Here is a 25,983-nt window from a genome sequence, read left to right on the forward strand (position 1 = left end):
GTAATCCCAAGTCAAAAACACAGATGACAATTTCTCTCCTGTCCTGTATGCTGTCTCTTTACTCTGTGCTTCACAGAAGTTTTAAAATTATCTGCAGTCCCATTTGTCAGTTCTTGATCTTATTTCCTGAGCTACTGGAGTCTTTTTCATGAGGCCCAGCCACACATTCTACAGCCACACTGGTCCAAAGGTGCCAGGAAGTCCTAGCTTATGTCTCTATTTTGTAAGTATTTTCCTTGTGTTTTCAAAGTTTCAGATCTTAGAGGTATTGATCCATTTTGAATCCCTCTGTACTGGATAAGAGAATTCTTCTCATGTGGTTATCCGGTTTTCCCAGGACCATTTGTTGACGAGAATGCCGTACACACTGTGGTGTATGTCCTTGAACTATTCCATACCTGGCAGGGTTGACTTCTGCATCCTCTATTTAATTCCATTCATCTACATGTCTGCTTTTGTCACTGTGGCTCTGTGATGAAATCTGAAGTCAGACACTGTGCTTCCTTTATCACTGCTCTCTCCTTAGGGGAGGCTTTGCTCAAGGGTGCTTTTGTTCCATATGAATTTGAGGATTGTTTTTTTTTTTTTTTTTCTATTTTTATTTCTATGAAGAAACTCACTGGGATTTTGCTAAGGGCTACATTGAATATCGTAGCTTGCTTTCAGGGCTGCAGCCATTTTCACAATACTAATCCAGTCAATTAACTAAATATCACTGCAGGAGTCACAATACTGGAAATAGAAGCATTTGTGGCCCTCCCTTTGGCTATCTGAACACTGAGACAATCGATGCCAAGGAACTGAAATTTCTCCTGAAGTCTCATGCTAACGATGAAAAGGTTGATACCCTAGTTTTAGCCAGAGAGGAAGCTTGAAGTCCCAGAAAGAGACTTCATACAGAGCTGAGGACAGACCAGGAGCCAGGAGCCAAAGAGTTAACTATCAATGGTGGACAATAATGGATATGACCACGCCTGCAACTTTACCAACTGCACTGCATTCCTAGCCCAGCAAAGACAGTTGTCAGTCTATAGCAGAAAGTGAGTGCTGAGGAGATGTCTTACACACGGATCTCCAACATTCAGTGCCTTGATGCATCAGGGTCTAAATGAAACCCAAATAAGGGAACCGGAATTCCAAAGGAACTGTGATATACTGCCTTTATTGCTAGATTATTTCTCCAGAATAAAAAAAAATACCAACAGAAAAGCAAATAATAAAAGCTTCACAGAATTTTCTTAAAAATAATTTATATATTTAGCACAATTATATGATGATAATAAATTATTTTTAAAAACTCTAAGCAAAATCCCTGTCATTTCATTCATTTCAAAAGATAGATCATAGGATTGGATGGCTCAGCAGTTAAGAGCACTCTCTCAAAATCTACATGGTGGCTCACAACCATCTATTGCTCTAGTCCCAGGGGATCTAGCACCCTCTTCTGGCCTCTGTGGGCACCAGGTATATTCATGACACACAGACATACACCGACAAAACACTTATATACATATAATAAAAATAAATACATCTTCAAAAGATAGACTGCTTCATCACTCCTTCCTAGGAATGTCCCCTGTGTCCTCCTCTGGCCTTAGAGAAAGTCCTGGGCTCCACAACTTACATGAATCAGGACAGAAATCTAGTAGGGAGAAATTCTGTTGCAGAGGGTAGCTGTTTTCATCCAACTCGAAAAGGCTCTGGATCTTCAGCACACAAGGTTCTGCACGGACTGCCAACAAGGAGTGGAGCAGGTCTGCAGCGACCATGCCGAAGGTGACCTCTGAGGAAGGCACTGAGGAAGAGCAGAGCACACATGCCACTCAGGACCCCACTAGCCGCACAGAAACACATTCTGAAGGCTTTCCTTGTCTCCCTTGGTCCCTCAAGCTTCACAGACATACATGTTACATTTCTTGTTCTATACCTCTCTTTCTAGCTTCAAACTGTTGGAGGTAGTCTAGAAAGATGGCGTGCTTCCTACTGAGCATAAAAGCAAGCACAAACAATGCCCAGACAGACACCAGCTCCAGCCATCAGCTTCTAAATACTTGAGGAACTGAGGTTTGCTCTTGCCTGAAATAAGAAGGCCATGTCTTTGGGAGTAGTCAGGGGCACTGGTTCTTGCAGAGGACCTGAGTTTAATTCCCTGCACCCACATGGCAGCTCATAGCCATTCCTAACTCTAGTTCTAGGGAATCTAATGCCCTCTTTTAACCTCTTCTGGTGTTTCAGTGTTTACACTCAACACTCAAACACATAAAATAAATATAAAAATAAATTTTTAAAAAGGGCATGTCCATATTAAAAGAGGCCTCACACTTACCGTTTTATAGTTTTAATCATAAGAGTACATATACAAGCTGAGCATCTCTGAACTGAGGTTCTTGGGACCAGAATGTTCTGGGATGTTAGATTTAAAAATAAACAAACAAAAAACCAATTACTCCAAATATTTATATATACATAATATGGTATCTTAGGGATAAGACTCAAATCTAAACATAAAATTTATTATGTTTCCTATTTTTGGATTAGATGCTCAACTTTTTATTAACACGAAAAGCAACTCACTCTTACAAAACTAAGCAAACAAAAGAACTATATTAGCTTGCCCACTCAAGGCGTCTGTGGCTAATGAGGACACACACGGAGCATGATCATCTAATAGGTGGGGTGTGTTGGTTTTCTTCTTAGTCTCTGTCTCTGGCATCACAGCTGAAAATCTTAAAAATTCAATCATAGATTAATTTCAATACATGATGCTACACATGCCTTCTTTTTCCTTTTGAACTGTTATGAGACTAGGATCCTAGTGTTTTTGCTGACCAATTAGGAATTTAGGCTAAAGAGATTAGTTGCTTCCTTTATTCATGTACAAGACAGATGTAATGAGATCTCACCTTCCAACATATGTAAGCTTTTATGTCTCACTCAAACTAAACTATCTTCCTACTTTTATACTGACAGAGGACTCCTTCGTTTGCAGCACTGTATTCTTTGTGCTCCGACTGCTCCTGTGAACGGTTTCACAGAACAACAGCTGGATGGTGTTGCTGTTTTACCTATCACTCTGTTGAGGCAGTCTGGAGAAATGTTGAGAAGAATCTGCTCCATCATCTTTGACCCAACATGGACACAAGTATTATGTCTTCCATCAACTATGGTCATTAAAGCCGGCCTACAAAATAGAATCAGATTCATAAATAGAAAGGAATTTAGTGAAGACAAAATGTGACTGCCTCTGTGTCTGTCTCTTGTTTGCTCTTATTCTCTCTCTTGCTCTCTTCTCTCTTCCATTCTTTATTTCAACAAATACCAACTGAGTCTCTATTACATGCGAATGCTGGTGTACCAACTCCACCTAGTCTAGCAGCTCTTAGTTGGCTGTTTCTAGGCTTAGACCCTATAAACACTGTCTTAGGCTTCTCTTCAGAAGGAGCCTTTGGTTAACTGACAGGCTGACATAGGAAGATCAAACTTCCTAAGAGGCTGGCCTGAGCTACAAAATAAGTTCAAGGAGGTCAAACTGGGCAATATAGCAAGACCTTGTTTCAACATAAAAGGTAAAAGAGAATTACATATAGCATTTGCCTAGAATAAGGCCCTAACTAAATTCAATCATCTGGATTGAAAAATAAGGAAAAAAAGTAATGTATCGCTGTGTATCCCAGGCTGGCCTTGACCGTGAGATCTTACTTTAGTCTCCTGTTACTAGGGCTGCCTATGGGCAATACCACACCCAGCTTTACTCACTTATTTCTAACAAACACAAATATCTGTACAGAGACATAAGGTTTCCTGACCTCGCTTCTCTACATTACCTGCATGTGTTTCTAGGCAAATGAACTGCTGAGTGCAGATAGATATGAAGGCACGTGCACATCACCTAGGAAGCTGATGTAGGATTACGAGTTTGAGACCAGCCTGGGCTGCCTAACAAAACCCTATCTAAAACAACACAAAAATAAATAAATAAAACAAGAATACTGAATACACATGTGTTTTCTTTTGAGATATTTCAATATTTATAAATAATAGGAAAGGACATAAAACATGAGTCACTTCTGGTCCTTTGTAAAGGACTGCAATTTTATGATTCTAAAAACCAATTATCCAAGACCCTGAACACTGATCTGAAAGCAGTGTTTTTCACTGAGCAAGCCTGTTAACAATTTCACCAGAGAACATACATTGACTAGCTTATCTTTCACTTCTAAAGTAAAGGTGGAAACCGAAGCACTGAAGGCTACACAAATATTTTCCAGTCTCTGCAAACAATCCAGGGAGAAGCCACAGAACACTTTAACCTTTACGTTGTCATTATAATATACTACAATGGGGAAATGAGTTATGAATGAAGCTGTTAGATATCGGTTAAAAGTGAGCAGTCTTCAGTATGGCTGTTTAAAGAAAGTAAGATCTAGTTAATTCTTTAAAATAGTCTGACTCATTACTGGGAAATTCTTGGTTTCACTCAGAGAAATTTTACTCTCGTCTTAAGCTCTTGTTAGTTATATTATAAAGGATTGGTATCTGCCATTCTTAGTCACCTCTAGTCCTATGCAATAAATATTTTCTATTAAACCAACAAAATATCATACTTTGCTGCCTTACCTATAGAACGTTTTCTTCCCAGCTAATGGCAAGCAGCTCAGACACTGTCTGTAGATCCTGTTGTCATCTGTCTCTAGTTCTGACCCACAGTGTGCACAGCCAGCATACGTAATATTAGGAAGAGACGAGAAGATGCTCTTCAGAGTGCTGTGAGCATTCAGAGCTATCATCCGAGCTGCTGCAGCAGAAAACACCAGCTCTGAAACCTTGGCTTTAATCAGAACCACTCCTGTGTAAAAAATGAGATAATATAATTATTTGATTCAACAATAACTTTAATTGACAAAACCTGCTAGCAATATGGTTCATTTACAGTCACTTACAGTATAAGCTACACCAAGGTCTTATTCTTGGAATTCATCCCTTCCTACAGAATCTCAACTTACTTATGGCTTCCTTAAAGAACCTAGAACATAATGGAGGACTTGCTGCAGCTGAGTTCTGGGTTCCCATTCAAAAAGGAATTAAGAGTGGGGGTAGGGATGGTGGGGGTGTGGTTTCTTTTGTCATTAACTGTAACCTCAAGCATGTTAACTGACAGTGTATTTATCTACTAAATATAGACTGAATATCCACTTCATCTACTATGATCTTTTGATCCTAACTTACATTTGCCTTTCTGCATACTAACAGCCTATGAATCTGTCTGAACATGACTCTTCTCTCCAGACTCATTTAAGGATTTCTTTAAGCCTTCAGATTTATTCTTTGCTCTTCTTTTAATCAGCTTTTTGTCGCTAAAACAAAGTTTCTGACATAATATAAGAACAGAGAGATATATTTGGGCTCCTGGTTTCAGAGGTGTCAGGGAAGCCATGGTGGAGGAGGACAGCACAGCAAGGCAGCTCTCACCACAGCAGCCAGGAAGCAGAGGGAGGTGGCTGGTGCTAGCTGGAGTTTCCTTTCCCTTTTCTACCATCTGGGCCCCCAGCCTATGAGATGCTGACTCCTACAGTCAGACTAGTTTATTGTCTTTGGAAATACCCTGCAGACTCACGCAGAGGTACACTTCACTAATTTCTTAGCCCTTTTTAATCCAAACAAGTCAGCAATCAAGAGTAGCCATCATGGTCGTCTTACAAAGGATAGACCAGGATGTACCATGCTAGCCCTTGTCCTACTTTCTGACCATCTCTTTTGGAGTTCTACAGTGACAACTCTCCTTGATGTCTTTCATTTGCCTTAGTCTTGGGACTAAGATGCTTTCATCATTTTTTCTACTCAGGCACATATCTCTACATGACTTAGTACGAATGTATATTTAATAAGTGGTCACATATTTAATAAGCTGTAGCAGACACAGCATTGCCGTTTTCCACAGACATGTTCAATCGCATACAAAATTAACGAGAAGTGCAATTATTTCAGAAGACTGTCCATATAATTCTGTCATTTTACATATTTGCCTACCTCTTTCAAAAATTAAAAGGCCATTCTAAAAGTGGACTTTGCTTTCAGGGGCATTCTAGAATTCTAGGCACTCAAATTCTGCTTCTTATAGGAGAGACTGGGTGTCTTCAGCTCTTTACAAGGGGCCATCTTATCCAGCTTTTGTCAGCAAGCAGACCCCCTTGGGAAATCTCCCTAGTATGATAGCTCCTTTCTCTTGCCCTTATTTAATTTAAAATAATAATAATAATAACAATAATAGCAACAACAACAGACTAGAAAGAGTTATTTGCTCCTGCATGTTCTCTTTCCATTTTCATATTTAAAACAATGACAGAAAGTATGAGTTCTGTCCTTGTAGTTGACCATAAGATAATGAAAAGGGTTAAATTTAGGGGCCTTTTGAATACAACCTATCAAAGACTGGCTACAATGGTACAGTTTTGGTATCCAGTGGAAAGCACATCCTTAAAATTTCCAAGCACATTCCCAGTGCTTGGCATCATCCCCAAGCTTATTGAAATTGTCTCTTTGCTACCACTAATCATGGGGTTCTGCGGTCTATTTTGTTGACTTCTGTGAGACTGTTTATTTTTATTTTTAAGTCTAATTCTAAGTTTCAAATGGGGAGGCCAGAAGAAAGACACCCACGCACCAGCAGCAGGCACCACTACAATGGGCCAGTGTGTGATGGAGAGATGGGAGAGGAAGTACTCTGTGAAGAGATGGAAGAGAGGAGAAGCTGAGGGGTTTGTACACTGTGGAGAAAGTTAGGACTGGAGACTCAACGGCAATGGCAGTGAGGAACAGGAGGATATGAGAAGGCCATGGTGAGGTCCTGGCCCAGGCCAAGGGCCATGTCTGGGCTGCCATGGGAGACCATGTGGAAGTTTGAGGGTTGTGCTCTCACTGGGGATTGAGGGGGTGGTAACATGTTCATCTGATTGGCCCACACTGCCAACAGAGACCATGGGTTTATTTTGATTCATAATTTGAAGAATGCAACCCACCATACAGGGGAAGGCATGATCATAGGAGTGAGGCAGTTTATACACCGAATCCTCTGGAAGACGGACGTTGCTGCTCAGCTCACTGTCTCCTTTTTCCATTTCTATTTAGTTAGGACTTGAGACCATAGGATGCATGGTGTTGCCCACACTCAGGGTGTGTGTTCCCTCCTTAGTTAAACCTCTATGTTACACAGGTACACCCAGAGGTTATGTCATCTAGGTGAGTCTAAATCCAGTCAAGCTGACAATGAAGATTAATCAACACAATACATATATGAATTAACATGACTAGTGAGATTTGATCTATCATTTGGCCAAAGCGGAGCAATGCCTAAAATTACTACCACCTTGTTATATAAACACACACACATACATACATACATACACACACACACACACACACACACACACACACACACTCACTCACACTCCTGGCACATAGTTTCTGACACTATCTCAGTATAGTAAGAGTTTAAGAGTTTCTTTGTATACCAGAATCTGAGCTGACCTGGGTAACAGCACTAATATGAGGGCCCCTTGGATATCTTGATTAAGTATGGCCAGTAGAAGCAGAGTCAGAACAACCTAGAGCCCCATAGGGATGTGAATAGTGTCTCTACCACAGCTAGAGTAGAAAATCTTACAATTAACAGAGCACTGGCAAACCCAGACACTTTATTTACTTCACAGGAAATTCATGGCACATTGCTGGTGGGGTGTGTGGCAGGGTACTGTCTCAATTTCCATCTTAAATAAGAAAAGGCAAAAGCCAAGTAAGTAGAAAGAAGGAAGTAATGCAAATTAGAACAGAAGTGAATAAAAGAGAAAACGGGGAAAAAAAATCACCAAAAGGTGACTGTAATCAATAAAATGAATAAAAATTTTAAAAAGAGACACAAATTACTAGTATCAGATAAGATCAATAGTATTACCTATTCTATAAATATTCAAAAGGATAGTAAAAAATGACTTCATATCAATAATTTTTGCTATGTCAATTTTTTTTTTAAGATTTATTATTTTATACATGTGAGTACACACCAGAAGAGGGCATCAGATCCCATTACAAATGGTTGTGAGCCACCATGTGGTTGCTGGAAATGAACTCAGACCTTGTGGAAGAGCAGTCAGTGCTCTTAACTGCTGAGCCAACTCTCCAGCCCTGCTACATCAATAATTTAAATGAACAAATTTCCTGAAAACTACAAACCAAAATTCACTCAACAAGTTAATCATCTTAATAGCTCTGCATTTATTAAATACATTGAATTCATAGTAAAAACCTTTCAACAATGAAAACTTCAAAGCCTGACATGGTGGCATACAGCTGTAATCCTAGCCACAGAGTGGCTGCGAGCATGAGAATCATGACCTGGAAATCAGGATAAGCTACATAATGATATACAAAGGCAAAAACATAACTATACATAAAAACTAGTAGGTGATCAAAAGACTGAGGAATCGATATCTGGTTCAGCTACTTATAGAGATCTACATTTCACTTTCATATTTAATTATATATAGTCTCACAGTGGTAGCCTCTCTGCTTACACTAGAAACATCTGAAACTAGAAACATTTTATGAATACAGATCTTACCTGAATACTTATCCTTTAGGTGAGTTGCTAAGTCTGATATGTTGACAAAGGAGGATGTATTTTTCTGAAATTTTGCTTTGAATGAAATTGCCCTTGTATCATCATCAAATAGGCATTCACAGGAAGACCACAGTGTTGTGTGTAATTCTAAGTTTTCTAGTATGCAGTTCCGCTGAACAAAAAGGTACTTAAATTCCCAAATACAATCTTAAACAAAAACAAATAAAAAGTCAATAAAATAAAGGATCTAAACTCAGAATCAGATTAAGTAGATTAACCTAATTAAATCAACTAAACCTAACTTTTATCATTAAAAAATTGGGGACGGGGGCGTGGGGGACGACAAAATATAACCATGCATTAAAGCAAATGAATTTAAAAGCTACAGACTTTAAGATTTCTGAGAGAGTCTCTCTCTAGAGTCCAGGCTGCTCTGAACTCTTATTCCTCCTACCTCTGCCTCCAAGAACTGGAACTGCAGATGTGCACCACCACACCTGGCTAGATGCCATCTTTGTGATCTTTTCTAATGATTACTTGGGTCCCTAAACAACTGCCTTTTAGAACAGCACATTCTAATTTTGACATCTATAAAGTTTATTATTTTTTTAACTAGTTGAGTTTTTTAAAGGGACACTAAAATGGACACCTTCTGATTCCCTCATAAAGAACTAACTTTTGTGGTTTTGTTTTTGTTCAGAACTGACAAGTAAGTCAACTAGTCTGTGCAGACAGCATCATTAGATAGGAGGTGGGCGCTGGGAACTGAACCAGGTCCTCTACATGTCTATAGCTGATTAATGGAAAAAAGTTATACTGAAAAATCTCGTTTTGCTTTCCTGTAATTTTAATGTGGAATAAACAAAAAACATGACTGTTTGACAAGAAAGTTTATACTGCTACTGCATAGAAGTCAGACGTGTTGGGGCGTTGGTAGAGTGCCCAGTATGCACAAGTCCCTGGGTTCGATCCCCAGCAATGCATAAGCTGAGGGTGGGGCTGCTCACCTGTAATGCAGTCTCTTGAGAGTGAAAGCAAAAGGATCAGAAAGTCAAGATCATTCTTAACTACTTAATGAGCAGAGGCAAGCCTGGGCTAGTCCTTGTCTCAATAACTTAAAATCAGTCCTTACTGAGGTTGTTAGAACAGGTGCTACTGTGTCTAAACACTGTTTTGTTCTTGTGGTTCTAGGGAAGTCAGGTAAGTAAGACAGCTATATTGTTTTATCAGTGAACTACTGGTTATGGCAAACTTGAAAAAGTTATATTAGAAAAGTTTTTAATCTATTTAAATCCATATTTGAATTGTGGATTTAGGATATAATCAGGTTACAAATGTAGACAAAACTGACTTTGGATAATATATGATTATCCAAATTATATCCAACTATATATCCAAATATAAATTGGGATCATTCACATTATTCTGCTTAATTAGCTATATTATGACAGCACTTTATCTTAATTTGTTATGCATTTGAAATGGTAAACTGCATTTTAAAATAACTGCATGAAAATAGCATTTGATTCTGTATAAATTATTTTTTGGTCATCTAATTATTCTTTTGTTTATTTGTAACAGGGTCTCGTGTAGCTCAGGCTGGCCTCAAAATAGCTTTGAACTCCTGATCCTTGTGCCTCTATCTCTCCCAGTAGTGAAATTATAAACAATCACTCTCAAGAAACATGATTTATGTTGCTTCATTAGAATCTAAGCCATGACTAATGCCTGCTGCAAACGTACTAGCAAGACATATTTCAAAGAAATAAAATTTGGGGATTTCTTCTTATTCTTCCCCAAATCATCAATTCCATTATCTTTAGTATTGAATAATAACGACTTGGCAATCATTTCTCATTATTGAAACTGTTTGTTGACCTTAGGAGTATGCAAGAGCCAGTGCCTACTATAGAGGTTGATACAGAGACAGCCTCAAGAGCTGCTAAATGAATAAAAAAGAAGACCAACAGTTTCTGAAAGTTCTATCACTTAAACAATCCTTCAAAACTGAATTTTTCTATTAAAAGGAATTGTCTTGAGGTATTAAAGCAGATGTTGAAACTTTAAAATGATGAGGGTTATAAATAAATTTAGGATTAATTAGTGAAGTCAGCAAAAACAATTTATATCAAAATTCCTGTGTTGGTGTTTTCAATATTAACTAAAAAGTCATAGAATTATCTAGAGATATTAATAAATTCTCTTCTATTACCACATAATTCTTAACTCTAAAGAAAGAGTCATATTAAGAAAAGAGCAATGTGTTCTGCTACCACACCAGTCTACCTCTGACCTACATTTTGTTTAGCATGCACTGAACTCGTGTCCACAGCTGACACAGAATGGTCAGTGATCATGTCTGTCATCAATACGTGTTTGTCAATTTCACAACTGGACAAACATCTGTCACTATTTGATCGTAACATAAAAGTCAGACTTATCTCAAATCTTAGTTGTGCTATTAATGATTAAGAGACAACGTGACAGACAGATCCTATCTACAGATAAGCACTGAGACAGAAGTTTGGAACGCAACATTTAACTCATCCAAGTCTGAAATAATGAATCAGTTGATCAATGTCTAAATTATTTTGCAGAGTAAGGTAACTCAAAAAACACTAATTAAACTATCTCTCATTGTTAAAATAAGAATTTCACAGTAGTGAAGGAAGATACTGTACTAATTTATTAAAACATCCCTTTTAATTTAATGTACCATAAAATATTAACTTGTGCTTTTAAAATACATGCATACTACTGGGTCATATTGTTAAAGCAACCATTCTATAATGGCTAAGAGGACATATTTTGAACTGGAATAAAAATCCAGAACACAGTAATAATTCAATAGGAAATGTGACTTCAAAGACTTAATGTATCCCCATAACATCTGCCTTCTGACAGATTTATAAGAACATTATAAATTGATTTATAAGAACACTCGAACTGAAAAAATGAAACTACACATACCTTTCCAGAATAAAAATTTTAAAGAACATCTCTGAGCAGCTAGAAAGATGGCTCAGAGCCGGGCGGTGGTGGCACACGCCTTTAATCCCAGCACTTGGGAGGCAGAGGCAGGCCGATTTCTGAGTTCGAGGCCAGCCTGGTCTACAGAGTGAGTTCCGGGACAGCCAGGACTACACAGAGAAACCCTGTCTCGAAAAACCAAAAAAAAAAAAAAAAAAGATTCTGGGACAGAAGGCTGAAGATTTGATGCTCCAACGTTCGGTAGTATAGGGGCTTTTCAGGTGTTCAGCGGTCTCTATAAATTGGCTAAGTTTTAGAAGCTATGCTTAGTGCTTCCCATAACTTCAGTTAACTCAGTCATTCTGGATTTCTGATGGGGTTGAAGACCTATAGTCTCATAACCAATCCTGGCTATTTACTTTGAGAGAAAAGATCTGAGTAGATAGTTTTCAGCTGACATTCATTCTAAAGCCAAAAAGCCAGGATCAAAAGTAAGTGTTTTAGTTAGAAGAGATGACAGAGGTTCTGGTTAGTCAACAAAATGATGGACTGGGTATTAGGACTATCTTGTACCTCACTGGTACAATTAGGAATAAGTATGCTCTAATTGTATTTTGAGAGAAAAGTTCTACTTTAACAGGAAGAGTGATATGTAGGAGGAGCTAAGTAGGAAGGAGTACTGAGAGGAAGAGATGGAACAAGGAGAGAAGATGAAGAAGAGGAGAAGCTAGGTGATAAGAGAGAGAAAGAGAGAGGGGGCATGGAGGCAGATGTTCACATGTCTCCACCAGTCAAAAAGTTTTTATATCTAGGTTGGGTATTGGGTTATGCTTCTGATTGAGCATTACCAAACTTATAAATCCTTTGATTAACATTTTAAAAAAATCGTATAAAAGCAAAAAGGAAAGGGGGGGCATGGGACAGGGTTGTTCTAGGGAGGGGAAATGTGGAAAGGGGATGGCATCTTAAATGTAAAGAAAATATAAAAAAAATAAAATAAAATATCCTCATAGAAGCAGGAGGAAAAGGAATGGGATAGGGGGTTCCTGGGTTGGGGGCAGGGAAGAGGATTAAATCTGAAATGTAAATAAAATATCCAATAAAAAAATTAAAAAAAAAAAAAACAAAAACTAAAAACAATTTTAAAAAATAAACCATTTTTTAAAAAAGATTATTTGAAGGAGAGGATTATTTTGCTAATGTCCTCGTGTAGTACGCATGAAAACATTCAAGCCTTTCTGTTGTCATCATTAATTACAAAGGACTTGTAGATAACTAAATTGCTTTAAGTATAAAATTATAGCAAGAGCACTTTTCAGAGGAGCATTCAGTCATTATTATTTCGAATGCTGTAATCTCTTCAGAGTCTCTGCACCTCAGACAAATAAACATTAATCATTTACCAAGATATAAATAGCTTGAATGCTTTTTTTTTTTTCAGTGTATTTACCTTTTTTCCTTTGAAGCTGAGTATACCAGGCTGCTGCAGGACCCCATAATATAAGCACATAATGTTGACCTTGAGCCTGTTCCACTGTTAACACAACTTTTCTTTGCTTCTGTCCCCTATAACTATATAATGCCTCTAGAAAAGGAAAAGGAACATTTTACTTGGTATTACTCTGCTTAGGTGAGACCACAGTATCTCACAGTAAATGTATCATGGTAACAGACTGAGACACTAAGATGGACTTGTATATTAGTATTTATAAGCTAAATTAAAGAGGCACTCAAAATACTTACCTGTCAATACAGTGACATCCACTACTCTGAGTACTGCATGGACTAATGTATCAGGCTGCAACTGCTTCAATTCCACAAACTCTACAGTGTCCATTTTCTGAGGCTGCCTCTGTGGCAGCTCCTTGAGATAGGGATGTTTTGAAGACACATATGCCAGTAAGTCCTGAAGCATAACACTGGCAATTACATTAGAATCTAAGGAAGCAAAAAGCACACAAACATAGACAAAGGATGACATCATATTTTGTTGGTAATCATAAATGCAAAACCACAGCTGTGGTGATTTGAAGAAGAATGCCCCATAGGCTCATATATTCATATATTTGAATCTTAGTCATCAGGCATGGCACTACTTGAAAAGGATTAGAAGGAGTGTGATTGTTGGAGAAAGTGAGGCACTGCAGGTGGGCTTTACGGCTGCAAAAGGCCACCTGAGGCCCAGTAGCACTCTCTTCCTGCTACTGCAGATCTGGATGCAGAGCTCTCTGCTCCTTCTCCAGCACCTTGTCTGCCTGTGTGTTGCCATGCTCCCTACCATGAGGATAATGGACTCTGGAACTATAAACTAGCCCCAGTTGAATGTTTCATTTTATAAGAGTTGCCTTGGTCATGGTGTCTCTTCACAGCAATAGAACACTGACTAGGACAACAGCTTTCATCTTAAAGAGAGTAGAGATAGTTAGTTATGAAGCCATCTTTGAGTGATGATCCAGGAACACTGATTTAGGATCCCAAATTCCATGTTCCAACATAGACGCTGTTACGTGAAGTTTTATAAAAGAAAGAAAGAAAAGAAAAAGAAAGTCATAAACCAAGGCAATTTTAAAATACATTGGTTGTGGAGCTGGAGAGATGGCTCAGTGATTAATAGCACTGGTTGCTCTGTAGAGGACATAGGTAGGTTCACAGAACCCACATGGTGGCTTACAACTATCCATAAATTCATAGTTCATTCAGTTTTAGAGGGTTCAATTCTGACCTCAGGCACATGGTGCATACATATATATGCAAAACACCTATATGCATAAAATAAATAAATTTTAAAAAATAATAAAATAGAATACATTGCTTGGTGCATTAAAAAGCAGGTACAGCAAGATGGAGAAAGCTTGTCTATAGGCCAGGATGCTATCTGATGAAAGAAGCTAGTGGTCTGTTGAGTTATTAGACTCCAAAGGGTTTTTGTATTGATCTGTTACAAATGTTAATTTTGAAACAGAAATGGCCAAGGAATGGCTATCCCAGAGGGCTAAAACTAGCCCCAAATAAGTAATTAGCCTCTGAACTTGCAACGTTTCAATCAATGTTTTCACAGTACTGAAATTCTTATATTTTGGTTATGAGCCTAGCTTGTAACAGTTCAGCCATCTCTCCAGCATCATGTTTTGAAATTCCAGTCAGTCAGTCATTCAGTCTCTGCAGACAACAGCCTCTTTTCAGAAGTTTTGTCACACTATGCATAATGTTTTCTTTCTTTTTTAAAAAAGACTTATTTATTTTATGTATATGAGTACATTGTAGCTGTCTTCAGACACACCAGAAGAGGGCACCAGATCCCATTACAGATGGTTTTGAACCACCATGTGGTTGCTAGGAATTGAACTCAGGACCTCTAGAAGAACAATCAGTGCTGAGCCATCTCTCCAGCCTGCATAATGTTTTCTTTGAACTATGTTTTATGTTGTAATATATAAATACATATGAAACACTACTTAATTTCCATACAATATGTAGCTTATTCTTGACTTGGTTTAGACTAAAAAATAAAGGTTGATACTGTTAGACAATAGAAACTTATCATCTCTAAGAAATTAATTCTGTTCCCAATCTATAATTAGGCACAGATGTTCTATTATGTTTTATTCTTTCATATTCCTGAAACTATCGAGTGGGCTCCCCAGTCTCCAGAGTCTAATTTGATCCCATCTCTCCCAGCTAACCTGACAACAGCTCTGCATCAACAAGCTCCTTAGCACATCACCTTTGCAATATCCTACAAGCTGTAACAGACTCTCCTGAATCTGCCCTACACCCGTCGCCAAGTTTAGGATCACTTTCACAGTGCTATAAAGTCAATCACACTCCTCTTCTCAACCAAATTCCACACAGCATAGCAACCACACATAAACAAGATTCTCCCTCCCATAATTCTCATTTAAGCACATTACATAGTAATGTTTCTTTTCACTATAAGAACAGCCACTTAATTATTCAATTATAATACTATTTAAATAATTTTTTCTTCCCATTTGAATGTTTTTTAAATTTTTTTTTAGATTATTTTATGTGTATGACATGAGTTCTTGGTACCCAAAGAGTGTGTCAGATACCCTGGAACTGGATTTATAGATGGTTGTGAGCTATGTGTGTTGGGACTCACATCAAGAACCTCTGTGTAAAATATACTCTTAGCCACTGTTCTCAATTGTTGACAAACTTTACATACAGTAAAATATACATACTTAGAAGCACTGACCGAGCCCACAAGATGCTCGGCAGTTAAAGGAATTCGCTATAAAACCTGATGAGCTAAGTTCTAACTCATGGGAGAGAACCAACTCCCACAAGTTGTCTTCTGAATTCCACACAGGCACCCCACCCCCACTAAATAAATAAATGTTTAAGAGAATAAATTAATGAGATTTGCTGATCAAATTCAAATTCTTCTGAAGGAAAAGAAGATATATTCATATATATGACAGACTTATGGCCAAAAGAAGATGTTACCCATATATACTTGGTGCATTTTTTTTAGAAATCAAGAGTTTATAGAGTAATATATCATTCTTTGTTCTTTCCCTCATTAACATGATCATCTGTATCCATTCCATCTGCTACACTAACACCTAAGTATTCACTCACTCACCAGAGGATCATCTGCTACGTGACACACGCTATACCAGAAGCTAAGGAGACAGAAAAAAAATCATCACAATTCTCAACACAGAAAGAGTTACTGATTGACCTAAAGACAGACGGTAGCAAACATTCAGTGTAAAATGTAAACTGAGGACAGGGTTGACTCTCAGTAAATTGTTTGCCTAGCACTTGGGTGGCACTGGGCTCTATCCCTAGAACCATAAATGGTCAGGAGGGATAGAAGAGGGGGGAGGGACAGTTATGAAAAGGGAGAAACATTCCTGAAAATAGACACAGAAAAGGAACTACCTAGAAAACAGTTGGCTAGAATCTCCAGGGAATAAACTGGAGAAAGTTGGATAGCAGCTATGAGGAAAGATGCATGGTAGCTGAAAACCTCTAGCCCAACAGCAAGGGAAAAAAATGCACAGTCCATCCCAGAGGGGTTATTGTGGTCTGGAGAGCTCCCTTCTCACACTGGCCTCAGAAAATGGTTCCTGTGCTCTCAGTAACAGATATTTTAAAGAGGAAAAAAACGGGAGGAAGGAAACAAAAGTTATACATGACAACTGCAGAGGAAGAACACATGTCCCAGAAAAGGCCTGCTCTTAGCATTTAACTGGAGTATCAACAAGACACTTGTTGTAAAAGATCTTTGAAGTTTCAGTAGCTTGGGGCTTGAGACTCTCAGTGAATCACATTCCTGGGACCCTCAGAGCCAATGTCACGGGACTAGATTCTGAATCCTGGCCAGGAGATTACTTCCGATTAAAGGAAGAAGCGTGGTATTAAAGCTTCACAGCTCAGGCTGGAGAGAGGCACTGCTTAGAAGAATTAGGAGGTATGGGCTTGTTGGGTAGGTGTGGCTGTATTAAAGGAAGTATATCACTGGGGGTGGTATGAGGCTTCCTAAGCCCAAGCCAACCAGAGTCTCTCTCTTCCGTTGGACCTTGCTGTAGAACTCTCAGCTCCTTCTCCGGCACCATGTCTGCCTACATGCCATGTTCCCACCATGATGACAATGGACTAAGCCAGCCCCAATTAAATGCTTTCCTTTGTAAGAGTTGAAGTGGTCGTAATGTCTATTCACACCAATAGAACACTGGCTAAGACAGGTTTTATAAAGACTCTTTATGACATAAAGAGAAATTTCCTCCTGTTTCTAATAATGGATATTGAATTTCATCAAAAGATTTCTTTACACCTGTAGACATGATCGTAAGTGACTTTTTAAAATGTCCTGTTTCAGGCTAGGGAGCTAGCTCAGTTGGCCAAGTGCTTTCCTCACAAGCATGAAGACCTGAGTCCAGGTCCCAGTAAACACATAAAAGCCCTAGACATGTAGCTTATGCTGTCATTCCAGGGCTGGGGAGACAAGACACAGAAGGACCTCTAATGCCTGCTCATCAGCCAGTCTAGCCTAACTGGAGAGCTGGAGGACAAAAAGAAACCGTGTTTCAAAGGAGGTGTTGGCATTTCTGAGAATATCTATCACCCAGGGTTGCCTTCTAGCCTCCACATGAAGGGCCCACATGTACCTCACCGCTCCACATGAACACATAAACACGTATACACATTTTGAAAAAACTTTTATTTTTAGAGACAAAGCCTTTCTATGGTGCCCTGGCTATTATTCTACTGATTGTGTAAATCAGGTTGGCCTCAAACTCTGCCTCTCCCTCCCAAGTGCTGGGATGAAAGGTGTATACTACCACTCTTGGCTTTTATGTTTTGAATTAATGTTAAATTTATAAAAAAAAAATTTACAAATATATAAAGTTCCTTTATATTCCTCACTCCATGTCCTCTAATGTGAACATTTCACATATCGTACAATAAACTTTCTGACTTAATTACTCTATTAATAGTAACAATAAAAGGATATAGTGGACCCTTATAAATACTTGTTTTACAAGCACAGTTTAATACACTGCAGGACAGCCAGGGTTACACAGAGATATCCTATCTTGAGAAGTGAAGGGGTGGGGAAGAAAACTCTGATTCCTTATATTGTTTTACAATTTTATTCTTATTGATTTCTGATTAATGTTATGATTTTATACTTTTTGGTTTCTATGGCTTAGTTGTTTTGCAAATTTTCTGAGTTTCAAACTTTATTTTTATCCTTTCATTTTTATTGGTAGAAATATTTTGCTAAGAAATATTAGTCTATTAGCTGCTTTAAACATTTCTTCTATGTTCCAATAAATATCACAGGCGTTACTTCTGCAAATTTTATATCACTCCTTTAAGTCCAAATTTTGTCTTAAAAGTTTCAAAACTTTAAAAAGAAAAAGCTGGTTTTTGTTGTTGCTAATGATCTCTGGTTTCATGCACTTTTGTAAGCATAGATTTACACTCCTCCTCCAGGAAAGTCACCAGGTTTCTAACAATCTACTATGGAATTAATGTGCCCAAAGACACAGCATGTTCTATGTGCCCCAGTTTACATACAGACCTCATCTACTAAGAACATTAATTAGAACTTCTGTCTCTTTAGGGAAATGACTTCTCAAGGAGTTCCTTAGAACTTATTACTCAGAACAGCTCTTAGAATGGATTAAGCTTTTTAAAAATAGGATGACAGTAAAAGTTGCCATAGAAAAAGATAAATTGTGAAAGGTGTTGCTGATATGAATCCTATATTCTTTTTGTGGTGTCGGGATCGAATCCATGGTGATGCACATGCTATAGGCCAATGTTCTACCACAGTAGAGCTTGACTGTATTTATCTACTAAAATCTATTTAATAAACACATAAAAATTATACAAATGAACGTGATGCCATGTAATGCTTCAATAAATAAACATATTATAAAATGTTTAAATCAAGTTAGACACATCTCTCTCCATAGAAATTTCTTGTTTCTTTAAGGTGAAAACATTTCAAATACTTAATTCTAGCTTTATTACAGTCACCTTACTGTGGAACAGACACCTCACATAATTTTCTTACAGAAATTCTAAAATATGCCATTAAAGTTGTAATGTACTCCTACTAAGTACATTAATGTATTAATGTAGTACAATTACATTAATGTAATTAATGTAACTAAGGTGTATTTCTTTTACTTATTTTGCAGTGTTAGGGACCAACCCAGAGACTCCAATTTTTGTTAAGTATCGTTGCCTAAGCTGGCCTCAACTTTATAATATTCTATATCAGCTTCCCAAGTAGCTATGATTTTAAGCATGTGATAATCCACGTGGCTTATTTATTTATTCAGTTACTTATTTGTATATTTTGAGGTGCTAGAGAGCAAACACAAAGCCTTGCATCGAGTAGGCAGGCCCTCTATCAGTTGCTATACTCCAGCTGATGCAGTCTTTAAAGTGGTATAGGCAAAATGGAAAACAGTTTAGTGATTTCTTTTTGTTGGTGGTGGTGATGATGTGTGTGTGTGTGTGTGTGTGTGTGTGTGTACGTGTGCGCATGTGCACGTGGATTGTTTGTTTGTTTTGATATAGGGTTGCTTTGTGTAGCCTTGGCTATCCTGGAACTTGCTCTGTAGACCAGGGTGGCCTCAAACTCAGAGATCCACCTGCCTCTGCCTCCCGTGTGCTAGGATTAAAGGTGTGTGCCACCATGCTCCAGCTGGTAATTTCTCATAAAACTATGTATGTATTTGGAACACAACCCAGCAACTGCACCCTAGAAGTCTGTGCCAAAGATATGAGCATTTATGTTCACACAAAAATCTATACTCTTAAAAACCTCAAATGAGAAATAATTCAAATGTTTTTCAACAAGTGAATATTTAAGCAAACAATAGAATACCCACATAACAGAATACTTGTTGACTCTAAGAGAAGTGCTTGTGATGCATGTGCAATGGTCACCAAAAATGTAGTTTTTCTCTCTCAGCAATGATAGAAAAGGACTCAAACTACATTAGTCTGACTATGCATCCTATTTTACTTTATCTCAAAGATTCAGAGGCCCAGCAATTACACAGGTAATTTCACAAGTCAGCAAAAGGACTTAGACAATGTTTTTTTTTTCTTTTCTTTTCTTATTTTTGCCCACCTACAGTTTTCTATAGACATGGACCACAGTATCTCAAAGAGAAAACTCATTAAACGTTAAGAACTACCACTTTGAGCCGGGTGGTAGTGGCGCACGCCTTTAATCCCAGCACTTGGGAGGCAGAGGCAGGCGGATTTCTGAGTTCGAGGCCAGCCTGGTCTACAGAGTGAGTTCCAGGACAGCCAGGGCTACACAGAGAAACCCTGTCTCGAAAAACCAAAAAGAAAAAAAAAAAAAAAAAAAGAACTACCACTTTGTAGAACCACAATACTTTATGTGATTTACAATATACAAGTTCATCTTTTTTTTTCCTCTTTTCTCTTCTAGGCACACAGCTGTCACCTGGGGTTGGGGTCCCCTGCTTACCCCTACCACAGTCATCCTTTTAAGTCCTATTTTCAATTTGTTGAAAAGGATGAGGACAGTCTTAGCACTGGGTAGGGCCCTATGTTCAATACTAATATTAAAAAACAATAAAATAAAATAAATGAGTTCCAATTTCAGCTTACAAATGAAAATAGTTATTTAGAAAAAAAAATGTTAGTCAAATCCTTCCTGTTTGTTTGCAGACTTACAGTGGGTTTACAATGAGGTAACATTTCAGTAACCCCACAACAAACCAAAGATACATCAAAAATGTGTTAAATAGACCTAACCTACCATTTGTCCCCACTGAGCAACACAGCGCAACGTGACGTCTCAGTGATTCACCTTGTAATCAGATGCTGACTGGGAGCCGTGGCTCTGCAATGGGAGCATCACTAGTACACAAAAGGTCAAAATCCAAAGCATGCTCAGACTGGCTTTGTACTATCCTAAAGCCAAAAAGTCATAAATTAAAACATCCTAAGTTCAGCACATTCAAAATATGTCTTACATTTTTCAGGCTGGACATATGAATAACTTCCAAGATTTAGTAACTGACTGGTAAATGTTGACTGGAGTACTGTCTCACCGACCCACCGATCCTCATAAACAGCAACATCTAAAAACAAAACAAAATGAAATCTGATCATACCATAAACTCCTTTAGACTGTGGTTAACTTATTAAGTACACAGTAGTAATAGTAACCAATCAATTATAGCAAAACATTACACATACATCTCACACACAAGGCAACTAAAGTTCTGTTAGATCAAAAGACCTCCCAAAGGCTCAAAACAATAAAACAGATTTAATTTCTGAACCTAGACCTTTGCCTTCTAAGGCATGAGCAAGCCAGGAGTCACCTGGTCTAAGGAGAGACAAGGAAGCAACATTCAGATTGCTTTCAGCTGAGCTTGCCCTTGCCATCCCAAACCCCACAACTTTTTTCCAGCATGCAGCAGTAGGAATGATATCACACCAAAATGGCAGAGCACCAGCATTAGTGAAATTAGTGAAATCCAGAGGAAATCAAACTCCAACACCATTAAAATCCTGAATATGAAGAACTTCTTGGGGTGAACATAGTCAAGCCTAGATAATACGGAATACATGAACACTACTGAGAATTTGTGACAGCGAGTTATATACATGGCAAGCAAAGAAAAAGCCACACTCTTCCATTGGGCTATCATCAATAACAGAATTGATTTATGCAGTTTCAAATGGTGCTAAACTTGGAGGAGAAGTGAATTCAGCACTATTGCATTAGGCCACAAGATAAGGTCATTTATCCATGGCTGTATCAAAAATGAAATATAGTACAGACTGTTCATTAATAGATTTGAGAGTCTCTAATAGATGTGTTTATTGGGCCACTCAGTTTGGGCATACATTATTGTAGCTTATCTCAGTCAAAAGACCAGATGTCAATATGATGGATCAGCCTGAAGTAACCCCCTTGATGTAGGGAGCTTATGGAATATATATTATACAGTCAAATCCATTGCTTTTAATGTTTTAGTTATATGGTGACGAGTATCTTGCAAACACTGAGTAGCACTGAGTAGCACTACCAAATATCAGCCACCAGTCTTCTGTAAGCTAGAGCTGGTACTGACGCCCAGAGTATCAAGAGTGGGTCAGCATGGGATGTGTCTAATTGGGAAGAGCATGGACGATTGCTCATTCACAAGAAACAGTGCAAGCAAAAGGATACAACACATTTTTCCTTAGAAAACTCAAAATTAGTAAGAAATTTTGTCAGAAAAACAATGCTAGGATCCTTTTTCCTAGTTATTTGGCTGGTTGGACTTACAGCAGGCCTAACTATTGATCCTTGTCTCACTCATTAAAGAACATAGTGGGTTTGAACTACAACTTTTTTCAGTCATTTTTGATCTTTCAGTGTGTTGTCCCCTGGAATATACTTGGCAACCAATTTCTACATGTGACACGTTGTTCTGTTTAGGGAATGTCAACTTTTTATTCATCTTCTATTCCTTGCCAATAGTGGTACACTATTCTACAATGCTGGAAAAATTTGAAAATCAGATCCAGGGATTATTAAAGCTAAAGAAGAACAAAAGAAGAAGACAATAGCTGAACTACAGAGGCAAGATGTCTAGATTCCAGCATATTCTGCAGTGCCCGTCTGACTCAGACACCAATGAAGTACAAATAGCTTGGTGCATCCAACTGCTGAAGAAAGTGAGCACTGATGTTCACTGCTCGGGGCAGGTAACTGTAACTGGGGGGGGGGGGTGTGTGTGTGTGGTGGCAACTACAGATACTTTGTTCCTGCTTGAAATGATCAGCTACATGACTTACGGTTGCATGTTTTACTGAGGAGTTGTCACATGACTCACGGTTGTATGTCTTACTGAGGAGTTGTCCTGCATTTGTTTCCCATTGCTGTGATGAAGACCATGGCTGACAGCAGCTTAGTAGAGGGAAGGGTTTATTTCATCTTACATCTCACAGTTTTTTACTGATGGAAGTCAGGGCAGAAACTTGGTACAAAAACCTGGGAGCAGGAACTGAAGCAGAAACCATGGAGGAATGCTACATAATGGCTTGCTCTCTGGAGCTTACTATTCGCTGCTTGTTCAGTCCTTCTTATACAACCCTGACCACCTGCTCAGAAATGGTACCCACAATGGCCTGGGCCCTACCACACTAATCATCAATCAAAAAAATGCCCCATATGCTTATCTATAGGCCAACCAGATTGGGGGCATTTTCTCAACTGAGTTTCCCTCTTCTCTAATGACTCTACCTTATATTAAGTTGACAAAAATACTAACCAATGAGGACTTTACTGTGAAACAAGTTATATCATGGAGAGATTTTAGATATATAATATTCAAACTATCACATCATCACATGTTCACAAATATCATATATATATATTTGAGACATGGTCTCACTGTGTTGCTCTGACTGTCCTGTAACTTACTATATAGACCAGGCTGGCCTTGAAATCAGAGATTTGCCTGCCTCTGCCTCCTGAGTACTGGAATCAAGCACATGAGCTTCAATGATCGGTTGTATTTCCAAACAGCTTTTCATTTCATGCTGGTGGCTGTGTTACTCTTATGTCAGATGTACCAAATACCATGTTCAGGTATTACTACAAGTAAAAGAATGATGGGCTAGAGATGTAACTTAATGGTAGATCTTCACCTATCATGGTTTGATCCTAAGTCCTTAGGGTGACAATGAAACAAAATGGGTTCAGCAGGCATGGTGTATTCCTGTAATCCTATTACTCAGGAAGCAGAAGCAGAAGCAGTACAACTGCCACGAGTTTGAGGCCAACTTAGGCTATAGAGTAAGACTGTCTCAAAAAATAAAAGGGGAAAATAAATGGATGGATGGGTGCTCAAAGACATGGGCTTTTAACAAATACAACTTAGGGCTGCAGCCATGCTAGTAGCAGTGCACTACTAAGATGGGGAGGGCCGGGGGAAAGAGTAGGGATTCCAAAGCATTGGTGCCTTAAACAATAATTATAGTGTGTCAGTCCCTTGTACTATGAATATGCATGAATATATGGCAGTCTTTAAAATCTTTCCTATTATTTTTCCCTAGGCAGTATGTCAATTATATTTTGTAGATGTTGAAAGTAAAATACTTTAGAGTTATGAAACATCAAATGGAAAAAAAAAGAGCTATAGAGAAAAAACATTTAGTGGGAATTAACACACCCAACAGGTGAAAATAACTGAGGTGGGAGTTCTGAGAGGGGTTGGAAAGAAGCTATGAAGGCAGATATGAGAGGAGTATACTGCACTCATGGGTAAGATATAACTGTTGTGTAAAAGTGTTACGAGTACTGTAAGATATAACACTAATATTCAGTGGCTTCCTACCACCTAACCAGAAAGGCCTAGCACAGCTTTCAAAAACTGTCATTAAAAGAACATGTGACTCCTATGTGTGAGGCCCTGGGTTCAACCCCTAACACCATCAAAAAAAACCAAAACAAAACAAAAAACAAACAAAAAACCCAGACTTTTCATGATGTGATGCTCAGAATACCTGCTGTTCAGAAGACAAGAACATCTGAGAAATTTCAAAAAAATTTTAAACTCTATGTTGGATTTGTGAGTCATTGAGTGGTAAGGCAAAATGGTGGCCCAGCCCTTGTCTCCTGGTTCTCTTTTATCCTTCACGTCTATGATCCAGCTTTTACCTCCTTTCCTTCCATCTAAATACTAGGACTCTCCAAGGTCAAGTCCTAGGCCCTCTTCTTTTTAACTCTAGTAGTAGACACTCACAGACAATTCAAACTTCTAACACCTTCTGTTACTAAAAGTCTATCATGCTCTATACAGAACATGTTCTAGAACTTATCTCTTACACAGAAATTTTCAATTCTGAGTAGGTAGAAATGAGTTATTAAAGGTAGAAATATAATAATGCACAGTTGAATGCTATCAATAAAAATGGGTGTCACTCATAAATTGCTATGTGAATATAATTCACTACTAAAGATAAGACAATACAGAAGTATAGCTTTCTTTTCTCACAAATTTCCCATTTGGTCCACAAAAAGAAAACAATAAACAAACTAGATGCTTTCTTTTCTTTGTTTGTCTGGTTCAGGGGTTTTATTGTTTGGGGAGATGGTATTTGTTTTGTTTTTGAGACAGGGTGTCACTATGTAGCCCTGGCTGTCCGGGAACTCACTCTGTAGACCAAGCTGGCCTCGAACTTGCAAGGATCCACCTGCTTCTGTTTCCTGAGTGCTGGGATTAAAGGCATGTGCTACTACACACACAGACTTCAATATTTTTTAAAGAAATAATAATAATATAACAACAAAGATACCTTTTAAAAGGCATTCATAAAAGTAATCTAATTGTCCTATAATAGAAAAATGGGTAAATAAATTCTAGCAGTCCCTTGATGTTACCTAGTTGTAAACCACTGTAGGGATGGTAGGAAAACCAGAGAGGTAGCCCGACTGTTTCTTTGTGCCTAGAAAAGGTCTCCGAGAAGATCACAAACAAACTAGACATTTCTTTTTCATGTTTTTTTGTTTGACTGGTTGGTTGGTTGGTTGGTTGGTTTGGGGTTTTTGTTGTTGGGGGAAGGTTATTTGTTTTGTTTTAATCACGGTGAATGACCTTGAGGTAAAATGGCCTTAATTAAAAGTGACCACAGTACAGGTGATTCACCTCTTTACTGTTGGGAAAAACTAACTTATTTGATACTCCAAAAATGAGTCTTAGCTCTGGGGAATAAGTTCACATTAAATGGGTTAATATGACAAGAAAACCAGAATTTTTGTTTTTATTTACAGTGAGGTGTCATTTGCCAAAGAAACAGTTCTTACAGTATGTTCTCACCTTGTAAATAGATCTATCTATAGTTGGGAAGCCACATCACAAGCACAA

At 38.2% G+C, this 25,983-nt stretch overlaps 1 protein-coding gene and 1 pseudogene across 6 annotated transcripts in view; one reads left to right on the top strand and one right to left on the bottom strand.

Moving 5' to 3' along the window:
- Nucleotides 1-1,146: 1,146 nt before the first annotated feature.
- Nucleotides 1,147-25,983, bottom strand: part of Shld2 (shieldin complex subunit 2) — a 65,009-nt gene continuing 40,172 nt past the window's right edge. For all 6 annotated transcript variants that reach the window (XM_034498705.2, XM_076931477.1, XM_076931473.1 and 3 more), the window contains 7 exons: nucleotides 21,091-21,198; nucleotides 13,328-13,522; nucleotides 13,035-13,169; nucleotides 8,615-8,821; nucleotides 4,618-4,846; nucleotides 3,066-3,181; nucleotides 1,147-1,795 (listed from right to left, as the gene is read on the bottom strand). In XM_034498705.2, coding sequence (XP_034354596.1) covers nucleotides 1,554-1,795; nucleotides 3,066-3,181; nucleotides 4,618-4,846; nucleotides 8,615-8,821; nucleotides 13,035-13,169; nucleotides 13,328-13,522; nucleotides 21,091-21,198 — 1,232 coding nt within the window. In that variant the 3' untranslated portion in view covers nucleotides 1,147-1,553. The remainder of the gene's footprint in view (nucleotides 1,796-3,065; nucleotides 3,182-4,617; nucleotides 4,847-8,614; nucleotides 8,822-13,034; nucleotides 13,170-13,327; nucleotides 13,523-21,090; nucleotides 21,199-25,983) is intronic.
- On the top strand, nucleotides 21,535-22,893 carry LOC143441638 (palmitoyltransferase ZDHHC17 pseudogene; annotated as a pseudogene).

The sequence above is a fragment of the Arvicanthis niloticus genome, chromosome 3 (genome assembly GCF_011762505.2).
Source record: "Arvicanthis niloticus isolate mArvNil1 chromosome 3, mArvNil1.pat.X, whole genome shotgun sequence".
NCBI classification, from domain to species: Eukaryota; Metazoa; Chordata; class Mammalia; order Rodentia; family Muridae; genus Arvicanthis; species Arvicanthis niloticus.